We start from the raw sequence: 12,077 nt of genomic DNA, 5'->3' as shown, positions 1-12,077 counted from the left end.
GCAGTGTGCAGAAATTTGCGCAGAAGAGGGCTAGAAACTCTGCTGAAGGCTGTGTTTGTGTGCAGAGCAAGGGGGATGCCTCAGGGCACGGTCCCCACTGCCCTCAGGGGCAACTATCCCTGGCATACCTGGATTGACCTGGACTGAGCTCCTGAGGGAAGAGGCAGCTCCGCAGCTTTGGGGCTGCAGGGACATCTGAGGGGCTGGGGGAGTCGTTCTCCTTTTCTGGAGGAGATGTGGAGGATTTCTGGTGCCAAGTTAAGGAGCTACGGGAGGAGGTCAGCAGACTTTGCAGCATCAGACGTGATGAGAAAAAGGTGGACTGGATCTTCTCTGACACTCTGCAGGTACAAAAGCCTGGTCCGTACTAGAGAAGAACTGGGCAGCCTATGTTTGTTGAGTTGGGAAATGGAGACTGCTGTGATGATGAAGACTGGAAGTCTGTGACTTGTGGCAGCAGGCCATAAGATTTTTTATTGGTTCTAAGGTTATTTGTTGGTGATGCCACCAGTACTGGTCTACATTAGGATGGCACAGGTTGATTCAGAGTCAACAGGTAACACTCCTTGGAAATTAAATATGGGCTTTTCAAAGGACCCCCAGAAGCGTAGACATCTAGAATAGGATTTTCAAAAAGCTCCTGACATGTCATGAAAGTATCAAAAAAGGTGTTAAAAGCATTTTCTGTCAGTTTGGTAGGACCTGGGTTAGCATATTTGGAACATTGCATTTAAGTTAAATGCCTACAGGTGGTTTCAAAAATCCTGCTTGGGAGATAAGGCTGAAAAATGCTGCTTGAGCAATCAAGTCATGCTCCTCTTGACCATTAGTGTCTGTGCTGCCAGCTGATGTGGCTGTCTGCACTGATATTACCCTCCTTCTGTGTCTATCTTCCTGATTACTTTGGGTGTCCAGAGCTGTTCCCCAGTGCCTTCCTTACAGTTTTTCCTCATTAGCTTCCGTCCATTACTCACCATTCTAACTTCTCCTGAGACTGAATAATCCCTTTCTCTCTTTTTGTTGCCTTGAAATTATTTATAGTCTGTGATGACATCTCCCTGGGTTTACTCTTGTCTAGACTAAATATATTTAGCTCTTTTACTGTCACTCTGCATATCTTACTGCATCATTTGTTATCTATCCTTGTTTTCTTGAGGTTTTCAGTACCTTTCCTAAACTGAGAAAAATAGTACTAAATATACTGTTCCAGGGTGGTCACACCAAAAGTATGTTAAGTGACATTATTATCTTCACAGTTTTACTTGCTATTTCGTGTACGTACTACTGGTAATAATGCCACCCCTAGCTAATCTACCTTTCTTCTGGGCAGAAGGTTGAATTAATTCAATGCAAACTGCTGTAAGGGCCAACTCCAGCAGTCACTTCTCACATCATAATAACTGTGAGATTTCCAGTGGAGCAGATCTGAATCTCTTTCTGAGACAATTTCCTTCTGTCCAAAAATATGATTTTATTGAACTTGAAGCTTTGCAACACCATGTGGCAGTTTAAGCAATTTAATGTTTTTTAAGTTTGTTGTTGAAGGCGGACCAATATTTTCTGCTTAGTGAGGTATGCGTTTTATCCTCTACAGAGTGGAGAAAGAATAAAAAGTTCTCTATTCAAGGATAACATTTGTTGTATTTTTTTTTAAACAACCCTGTTTCACAGGAAACTTTGAAATTCTTTCCTTATCTTTTTTATTTGGAAGAAAATACCATGTTTGAATGGCAGAATCTTTTGCAGAAGGAGACTAGTTAGTTTAGTTTTTGTTTAAGGCCCACCTCCACCAAATAACTCATTATGACTCATTCTAGCTCATGATCTACTAGGTTTTTCTGTTAGGACTATGACTCCACAAACTGATGTACCAATATGAATACTAAATCCATATGCTCTGCCTCTATCACAATCAGACTGATAGTGCTAATCCCTTTCACCTGTAACTGTATGTTCTCAGTTTGAAATAAGACGATCTTTCTTAGAAATAAGCTGAAATTTGGTAATATGCTTAGCTGGACATTGACATTGAAACAGGGCTTGTTTGCAAGGGATCCAGGGGGCAAAAGGAGTGAAAGAAGCTTTTAGTGAATGCTGACATGGTCCTCTAAAGTGATGCATGTGATTTATGGAAACAGATATCCAAAGACTTACTCTGTAGTCACTGGATGTCACATAAAATATGGGGAGAAAGGCCAGCCAAATGATGCACGTTGTGTACATTGTGAAACCGATAAACTTGGCTTCGTTGAAGTTCTCTGGACATTTCCTTGTTTTGAAGGCATATACAGTGCATAAGACTACGAGGATTACATCATATGTTAAGGAGATTAACATACTGGAATCTTTGACATTGCATTTCAATATGACGGTCTCTCTCTTCTCAGGAAGAGTGTACCGCCTGGTGCCAGGGGCCTCCAAGATAAGCCACACGGACACCACCACGATCTGTACCAAAATGAGACTCAGGCAGATGAAGACCTGAGAGCTGGGGCTGATGAACTTCGGCCTTTGAGCACCGTTCTTTACGCCATCAAATATTCTGGCTATGCAGTTTGTTTTTGTCAGAAGGGCAGAGTAGCAGACAGCAAAGGAACTTCCTAGCCCCAAACGACGCAGGGTGCAGATAGCTGGAGAAGGCTTGGCTATGAAGAAGAAAGTCATGCTGTAAGATAGGAAGACCCCAAAGAGCAATATGTAGCACAGTTCACGGCCAGAGGCTTTGACCAAGGGGGTATTGTTGTGCTTGATGAACACCCCAATGACCATGGAAGTACAAATAAAGCCCAGGCATGCGATGGTAACAGGACCTATTGCCCAAGCATCTTCCCACTTGATGTAGTCTTCTGGTAGGTCGTAACAGCCAGTCAGGTCAGCTGTGGGCCATTTTCCAGGCCCGCAGTCTGCACAAGTGAATTCATCAGCCAGGTACTCATAGGTTTCACAGGGAATACAAATCCAACAGCAGACATCTCCTGGCTGCATATTCTTCATCTCGTTAGGAGCACAGGGGTCACTGCACTGGGAGACAGGGACAGAGTTCCTGGACCAGTGGATAGAGTCCACCTCAAGTGACAAGGTTTCTGCCCACTGACCAACCTTCACGTAGGAGTATCTGCCTCCAGTGTACTGGAAATTGAACACGTTGTATCGTCCTATTCCATCTCCATAGGCATCGAATTTGACCATACTGTCTGCAGCATTAGGAGGGTTGAATGGAGCTGTGAAAAAAAAAAGAAATAGAGAATGCTATTATCAAAGCTGCAGATGACTCTTTCATCCCTTTGGCAAGCACAGACACCTGACAGCTTATAGAATCCAATTCAAGTGCCAACAGGTAAGTCGAGAGGTCTGTATCTGTCTCATTTTTGAACTTGGAAGAAGAAAAGAACTCAAATAGAACTCTATTTCACTTTACTGCATGGGATATATTTGTAAATGTTAGATTACCAATGTCCTTACTTTTTTTGTCCTGGATACAAACAAATTCTCCAGTTATTTCCCCCAGTATGCGCAATCGCTACCTTTCACGTTTTCTTTTGAAAGAAAGAGGTCTGCTTCTAACTGAGACTCAGCATTTCTTGGTGAAAATTTGCTGTCATGATATAAGGAAATTTAAATGTTCAGATCAATAAACATCGGTTTTGAGGCCAACGGTCTGGAATTCAGTTGCATAGAGGATTCATTTTGACGATGATGGAGAAGTAACTATGAAGTTCTCAACAATTTCTTACTATGTCTTTTTCACTTCTCCCTGTGTTGTAGGAAGTTTTGAATCCTTTCTATTTTGCTTCAATTTTACCAGTTTCTGATATTTCTTGTCTAGTCTGAGGTTCCCAGCATGTGCTGCTTTGGTCATATATCTTGTTTGGGGAAGAGATGAAAAAAACCACAAACTGGATCTGTGACCTTCTGTGAAATCAATATTGTAACACTTCCAACTGGTAAGCTCTGGAGAGTTTTTGTTTTTCCTCCAGCTGCGGCTCATGCAGGGAATGGAGAAATATTAAAAATGTAGGAGGAAATTGCATTTACCATGTGATTTATTGGTCGTTTGCTGTAGCATCAAAGGTGAATAGCTTTATAGGCAGGAAGCAAAAGGGTTTTTTTTGCCATTGATGAGCAATAAAGGTGATTTCATTCCCCAGTGTCTTTGGTTACAGAAGTGGTTCCACTGTCATTACTGGAATAAATCTCTTTCCCTGCATCTGTGCCCATGCTGTGCTTGAACACGAGCAGTATCGTATAAGGGTGTAGTATCTGCCTCCACTTCAACCTCCAGATACTTTGGATTTCTTGCAGTAGATTTATTTAGCTTCTATAAAGCACTGAGGCCAAATTCTTTCACCTTTATTCCTGCAGAGTGTTATTTTATTTTGCAGTACTCCCACTAAGGTCAGTAAAAGGGACTGGGTTTTGGTACAGAATCCCCAATTGGAGAGTTGATGCATAACCTGCACTTCCCCGGGTGCTGGACTTGAAAGGCATTTTTTTCCCAACTTTCTTCTTATCTTAGGGCAAGGTTGGAAGATAATTTATGTCCACCTATAGTCTCTTCTGGGTTTGAGCCAGGACTCTGCCTGTTCTTATCCCTGCCCTCTCCGCCACTTTATCACCTCACTTGTGTCAACCGCAGTGGGGGACAGCCTTGGTTTGCAGGATTACAGACTAGGTCTGGATAACCCAGGAATGTATAAGAAGAGGATTATTTTCTCTTTTTCTTCACTGTTGGCATCTAGTTGTACCGCTGGCTAGCCCAACAAGACTCTGAGTGCACAAAAATTAAGGGGAGCACATTACTCCCCCAAATGGCCGGTCCTCCTGGAAATAACATGCTCTAAATTGAGCACGTAGCTGAATTCAAAATATAGGTCAACAAGAAGAATATTAAGCAGTCTCCCTTCTCTCCCTCCTCCTCCTCATGCACAGGCATGCAAGCTCTCTCATCCAGGAGCAGCATTAAAACAAAATCATAATGCAGCACTTAACAGCTCTTCAATAATGTGTTGTCATTGCCAGTGTCTTACTTCATTATTCAGGACACTTATATAGATTGTAGAAGCTGTTAACACAGCAGCCTGGTTTTAAGAGCCAATTTATTCACTTCAGTGTTACTCTGGCCAGCTCCTGAGGTGTGCTGAGAGCCTGTGACTTCTACTGGCACCAGTGGAGCCGCAGGTAAGACAAACTGCAAACTGGTTGCATGGCTTATCTTCTGTCGAGCGCATAACTTCAAGTGCATGAGTACCCCAGTGCAAGCTACGTGAGGATCAGAAATATCAGCCCTTTTCAGGAAAAAGGTCCCTCTGTGTAACATGTTTAAGAACTTCTTAGCTCTGATAGAATTTTTGGCATTTAAAAAGAGCAAAGTATTTGCCTTGGACTTGGCAGGTAGGTCCAGAAGGCAAAGCAGGTAATCTCACGTATAGTTAACTTGAAGCTGATGTGTACGATGTCTTCCACGGGGCTGTTCCCACGCTACAAATATGAAGAAAAGATTATTGTAGGACAATATGTTTTAAGTCAGCCACAGCTGGTAGCTTGAAACATTCATTTTTAGTGGCTGCTGATAGAGGAAAATATATCACACTCCTTCAGATGGAGAGGATGAAGTCATTTAACCAAACAGTGATGTATTAAATTATAGAATGGTGAGCCAAAGCCTACAAATGAGCCCACTGGGTGGCAGGAATTAATATACCCACTGATTACATATAAAATCCCTAGGGCATTTTAACTGATATTTATCAACGTGTTCTAGATCCTGCAGAACCACTTCCAAAAAGTCATGCTTTCAGAAAATACGATGCAATAATAATGATAATAAAAATAAGGTGCTTATAGGCAAGAATGTAACATCATAAGAAAGCAGAATTTTATGTTTTGGAGTAACAAGAATATTTTTTGCATATAAGTAGATGATTTTCCCAGACATTATGTCAGGCCATGTCATAAGTCACTCTGAGAATTTTTTTGCAGTTACGTTTCAGTTTTGAGAGTAAACCTACAATCTTTATGACAGATATTTCTGGCAGGTCTTGTTCACAGTTGCAGCTAAGCTGTTACAGATTCGTCCCTTGGGAGATGAGAGACAGGACTCCCTGGGTCTACCCGTGCTGTTAGCTGAGAGACTAACTTTGAATGACAATGCAAACTTTGACTCCTTTGAGCAGTATCTTTGAATCTTCTCCTCCCCTTGCACTTCATGAAATGAATTATTTTTATGCAAAGCAGTGATCCAAGAGAAATTCTATAAAAGAAGTTATCAAGGAAAAGAAAGGATAATTAAAAGTGACTTAAAGATAAACCAGTGATGCTTTGTGCTTCAGTTTGCAGCAGTTCAGCAATGAAGATGCAACAGCAGTGACAGGAGAAATGCTCAGGTGTACAGAGTGCAGAAGACAGAAACCTGTGGAGCCACAGTGCAGGCAGCCACCTCTGTCTGCTCACCGAAAAAATTCTATCAGAGAAGAGGATGCCATCGTGTAAGTGGAGGACAAACTCCTCCAGCTTCAGATAAGAGAGGAATGACTGGGTAGTTTTATGACTGTTTTAGGAGCAGATATGGATAAGAACATAAAATAACATCATAGCTTTTATATAATGAATTACGTCATTTTGTTTCCATCTTCCTACAGTGGGATCATCTTTTCCAACGATCACATAGTTTACAAGTATGTGCTTATGTGCTGTTAGAAGCAGGTGAGTTGCTTGCATTTGGAAATCTTTATTGTTTTTGGTGTCAGTACAGCTCTTGGTGACATGAAAGAATTCAGAAAAAGTTCTGAAGAGGAGATTTATTTTCTTATTGGGCAAAAACATTATTTTAAGAGGTGGTATGGGAAATCTTTTTTGAAATGCTTCTGATTCTGCACGTTGGCTCAGTTGGGTGAAAAGTACTCCAGGATTTTTTAACCAGAGATGAGTAGATGAGGAAAACAAAGCAGTTTTAATCCTAATTAGGCCTGAAAAACTTTTAAGAGGCAGAGCAGCCTAGGAAAAGATAAGCGTCATCTTAACTGGCTTGGAATCAGACCGAGTTTTGTTTGCCAGCAGCATCTTTGGGCCAGGAAGGATATTTTGCATACAGAGTCTTGCATGCGTCTGGCACAGAGCTGAGTGTATAGATGTTGCCTTATAGAAAATATCATCAGTAACACTTCCTGGTAGGAATGATGACAGGTATGCCTACATCTAAAAACATCCTTCACATCCAATAAAACACCCATCTGTTCTTTGCTTGCAGAGTGTATTCTTTCAAAACAAGGTACAGATCAGAGGCACGGCTCACTAGCTAGGAGGCAATTCATTAATAACAAGGCTTGATGAAAGCTCTGCAGTTTTTCAGCTCAGCAGTTTGCAAAGCTGTAGGATTTTGTGTGGTTCAGAAAGAAATGTATAAAGGACTATTGTGTGCACCAAAGGCACCTTCTTCAACAGCTTGTTGACCCCAAAGACTTTCAACCAATAGACTGTAAGGAGATCATGATTAAAAAGAAATGCAAATGTAAAGAGGGAACAGACTGGAGCTTCTGAAAAGTTGAGTAAAACCTCCTTAGTCTCACTAGATGGTGCTGCAAAAACTCTGAACTTCTGATTTAAGACTGAAAAACAAGACATTTGTTTATGTAATGGAAAAATATTTTTTTTTTTAATGCCCCCTACTCCTTCCTGTTACATATCCTGGGCAATGCCTTTTTAAAGCATTGTAAGGAAGAGCTTTGATAATAATATAACAGGATATGGTGTGTTTGTCCAACGGGCTCATCTGCGTGTAGGATGCCTTATCTTGAAAAGTATCACAAAGGACCCTGAGAATGCATATATCTTTTCTTTTTCTTTTATTGACAGCTAGATATGGTTTGTTGAGGTCAAAGTGACTTATTTCTGCTTGGCTGAACATTCAGAACAACTAATGGAGACCTGATGCACCCACTCTTGTTTCCATCTCAGCATAACGCAGCTGTTTTCACATGTGATCGGTAGAAGGGATGTTGAAATTTGGCAATTTAAAATTTAGTATACAGAAAGCTCAGAGTGAAGTGTCACTAGATCATACCTCTCCACAATTAATAAATAATGAACGGGCTTAAAATATCAGATTTCACAGAGACAAGTAGTCACTTTTAACCTCTGCACCATCGTTTCTGGATGTGTTTGGGTCATATGCAGTATTGCTTCTTCTCCCTCAAGAAATGAGTGAGACTGATTAGTCTTCTACAAACGTAATTTTCCTATCTGTTGTCTACAGACTTTCCATTCAGCTCTATGGTGTCTCTCAGGTTAGAAACTTGCTGTGGGGAATTTCAACACGTCATAGACTCCCACAGCATTTGCAGTAGTCGGAAACAGAAACATTTCCCCAGGCCTAGTTGCAAAGATCTATCACACGGGAATCTGCACATGAGTTAGTTATCCCAAGCTTCTGTCCTACAAAAAAGAATGGGTATTTTCTGGGGTTCACTTTAGATTAGGTATCTAGGATAGCTCAACTGAACTGTACCTGTGTGTTTTTTTTTTTTCTGCTGACCACAAAGAGAGTGACTAGCTAAAATACATCTACAATGTAGGTATCTGAAGTGAGATGAATATCACTGATATTTGGAACAGAAAGGCTCACAGCTGGAGTGCCAAGTGATAGCAGCTTGTACAAGCTCTCCGCAATGTACCTGCGAAGGGGAGTCTCCAGCAAGCTGTCCGCACAGGTGCTGTGACTGCGGTGGACGCTATCGGAGAGAACAGTCCGGGAGAAAAGTCATGTGGACGCTGGCAAAATAAACTAAGAAGGGTCCGAAAGATCAGAATTCATTCAGCTCGTCATTATCCTCAGCCTGGCTGAACAGAGAACTCCCTAGCTAACTTGCTCGTGAAATGCTTGCTTCAAGCAGAATGTTTTACATTTTCAGGTGTGGGTTGTCCTCTTGCTTGTGTGGCCCTTAGGCATAGGTGTGGTCTTTAGGACTTGGGGACAATGAACTAGATGATACTAAGTTACAAACCTTCATCAAAGAAATTATGAAATCACTGTCATTTTGTTAAGGAAATTTAAGGAATTAAAAAGGGAATTTCTGGTATCTTAAAGGATTTGGATTTTGAGACATGGAAGGCAGAAAACATGTAAATGTTTTGCAGTCATTATATTTCTCCTTAAAACCACAAAACATATCCCCTGAAATTAAGAAAATTTCTTGAAGTTTTTTTAGTTATGGTTTCATTAGTCTAACTTCAAAATAAATCAAGCATTCATGGACAAGCATCCAAGGTGTTTTTCTTTTTTTAATAAGTCTGCTAGGTGGATAATTGATGCGAATGATTTGTGAGATTCCAACATAGCAATGCCTTTCAATTGATACCATTCTTTTAATTTAAGATTATCCACTTTAGGAAATGGCTGACACAAGAGGCAAAATGCATGCAAGGTAATTTATACTAGCAATCATCTTGCAATTACAAAGGAAATTAAACCCTGACTTTAAACTGCCTAACTCCTCCCTCAGGCCAACTAGTTATTTTGTAAACAGAAGCAAGGGGAACCCATTCCCATTATGAAGAATTATGACCACTGTTAAGGTGACAACACAAAAGCTCAGGAGCTGGAACTATAAGTTCTGGGCTGGCCTTTGGTACCTCTTGAAATGTTTTGGTCTAAGGAAAAAATGAGTTGGCTGGTGAGTTATCTGCCAGTTGCTGAACATTAACATTGCTTTCAGAGCTTGAGATTTTGGTTGGAACTTTCTGCCTGTCCCAGGGTTTTGAGTTCCCTGTGTCCGATTTGGACTTCTGGGTGAGGGACATTCCCATTTAACGTCAGTGCTGGGAACTGGTGCCTTGCCTTACCCCTCTCTTCTCAGTACCTCCAGGGTGCAGCTGAAAGAGGTTGAAGCTGTGTTTTAATTTTGCTAAAATTCACTTTTGTACTAAGTGAGGGACTCAGTTATGTCACGGGGGCATGAATCTTTCTCTTTTGGAAGGCACCATTCCATGGTGTGCTAATTCCACCCCCAGATTGCATATAGTAGCTGATGGCTAAGGAAGCGTTGAATACCTAATAATATTTTTTTTGTTCTTCTTTGTCAGCCTGAAGGAAGTATGAATGGATTCAGTTATTAAGATATTAAAGGAAGTTGGTTAAAACATTCTCTCCTCTGTGGGGACTTGAGGATTAGAGAGGTGTTTCCAGACAGTGCTCTGAATAATTTAGTTAGATAGTTTGCCCTTAGAGATCAGAACCAAATGAACCATGAAATAGACCCTCTAGCTGCTATTTCCTAATTGACGTGATAAGAAGACACTCCCAAATCAGGTGGGTTGACATAGATTTAATTACTTATAGTGCAATACTTTTATTTAGTGGTAGTAATACTGTAGCTGTGATGGTCTAAGGTTCAAGAAACTTCAAGCCCATAAGAAAGGCAGTATTTTTTATTAGACTAGTCTACAGATGGAATAAGTGCACAAGCTTTCAGGCACAAGGTCACTTCATTAGGTCATCAGAAACATTGCTCAATAAATTTGACCTTCAATTATTTTGAAGGAACAGCTCTGCTTGGAATTCAGTAGATCAGGTTTTTATTTCCTCCTGGAAACACAATTTCACTTTGCAAACAGCCTCATTACTATCCATTTGCAGAATAATTGCTGAGAGCTTTTTGTTCGCTTCTTTAAAAGTATATAGTTTAGAAACACAAGATCTGATCAAGATGCAAAACAAGATATGGCAAAGAGATGTTATGCCAAAAGCTTCTCTGTTTTTTCCAGGTATGTGGGCAGTCTAATAAAGGTATTGCCTCTTCCTACAAATCTTATGACTCTATGCTATTACTTTTGTTAAGAAGCTACTGAAAACTCTCAGCAAACACCCTACAAATTGCTAATAATGAGGTGATTTGCAAAATGAAATTGTATTTCCAGTAGGAAAATAAAACCATAAGTAGTGAATTCTAAGGAGAACATATTTTTGAAATAACTGAAGCTCAAATTTATTGAACATTTTGTGGAAAAAAAGGAGTTGCAGGATGCTCAGAGCTGGAATAAAGAAACAATGCTACAGTGAAACACACAGAGGAATGTTTATGCTGAGACTTATTATGCAGCTCAGTTATAGTATTTGGCACACCTGAAATAATGTTGGTGGAAGACAAAGGAGGCTCAGAGTTCAGCTGGAAATGTAAATGTTTCACACATCTTATGGTGTAAGATGCTGGAGTGGATCAGTTTTCTCTGTGAATAGAATATGTGCATGAAAAAAGTGTAAATTTCTTTAACCAAAATGTAATTAGAGTGTCTATATTGGGAGTGTAGTTTTCTTACAGAGCTCCTATAGGCAGTGGAGAGAAATAAACACCTCCAAAGGTGGGCTCTGGCTATAACGAGTTGCCAGCTTCCTCCATTGGTGGTTCTCCAGTTACTAGACTACAAAGTGAGTTGTGTCAAAGAAGATATGAAAGCTGGCTGGCTTGAATTTTGGCCACTGATGGAGAAATCATACAACTAATGCTTTCAGGAAGGCCCACCACACACATTAAATGTGACTCATCTTCCTTTGTAAAGGCTTGAGTCTGGATTTTCTTTTTACTCATTTCCATATAACAATGTGATGGCTAGAAATGCACATCTACTAAAATGACAGGTTAAGTCAATATTCAATACAGTACATCTCGTGTATGACCAAACGCTGAGTCAGCCAATCGAGAGGTGAAAGTGGGCTACTCACAACAATGAATTTCAGTGAAAAGATAGTGAGATAAAGGATAAGAACTCCTAGCTTTTAAGGTTATTCATGCATATCACACACCAGGTGCAAAGGTAGCACGTCACCTCTTCCAACATCACCAGTGTTCATTGGCATGCATTACCCTACAACGTGCAAGCTGCATGTCCTATTAATACTTGCAAATTCTTCTGCTCTCAGGAAGAAAAGATAAAGCTGAGAGCATATAATCATTTTTGCTAATGTTTTGCTCCACTGAATCAGTTCAGAAACAGCAACAGCAATCACTGGACCTCAGGGGAAAACGTAAAAAGAAAATGTTGATTTATTTGCCTGTTTAATGGTGGAAGCAGAGACACATTGGTAG

The 12,077-nt window shown here is 40.5% G+C and overlaps 1 protein-coding gene across 1 annotated transcript in view; it reads right to left on the bottom strand.

Annotated features, from left to right (window-relative positions):
• The window catches only part of GRM3 (glutamate receptor, metabotropic 3), a 45,139-nt gene that overhangs the window by 8,603 nt on the left and 24,459 nt on the right, over window positions 1-12,077 (bottom strand). Inside the window, exon 3 of the mRNA XM_010580949.1 lies at window positions 2,155-3,221. Coding sequence (XP_010579251.1) covers window positions 2,155-3,221 — 1,067 coding nt within the window. The remainder of the gene's footprint in view (window positions 1-2,154; window positions 3,222-12,077) is intronic.

Source organism: Haliaeetus leucocephalus, unplaced genomic scaffold (genome assembly GCF_000737465.1).
Source record: "Haliaeetus leucocephalus isolate CR32 unplaced genomic scaffold, Haliaeetus_leucocephalus-4.0 Scaffold751, whole genome shotgun sequence".
Lineage (NCBI taxonomy): Eukaryota > Metazoa > Chordata > Aves > Accipitriformes > Accipitridae > Haliaeetus > Haliaeetus leucocephalus.
The sequence above is the reverse complement of the archived record's forward strand: the minus strand, read 5'-3'. Positions and strand labels throughout refer to the sequence as shown.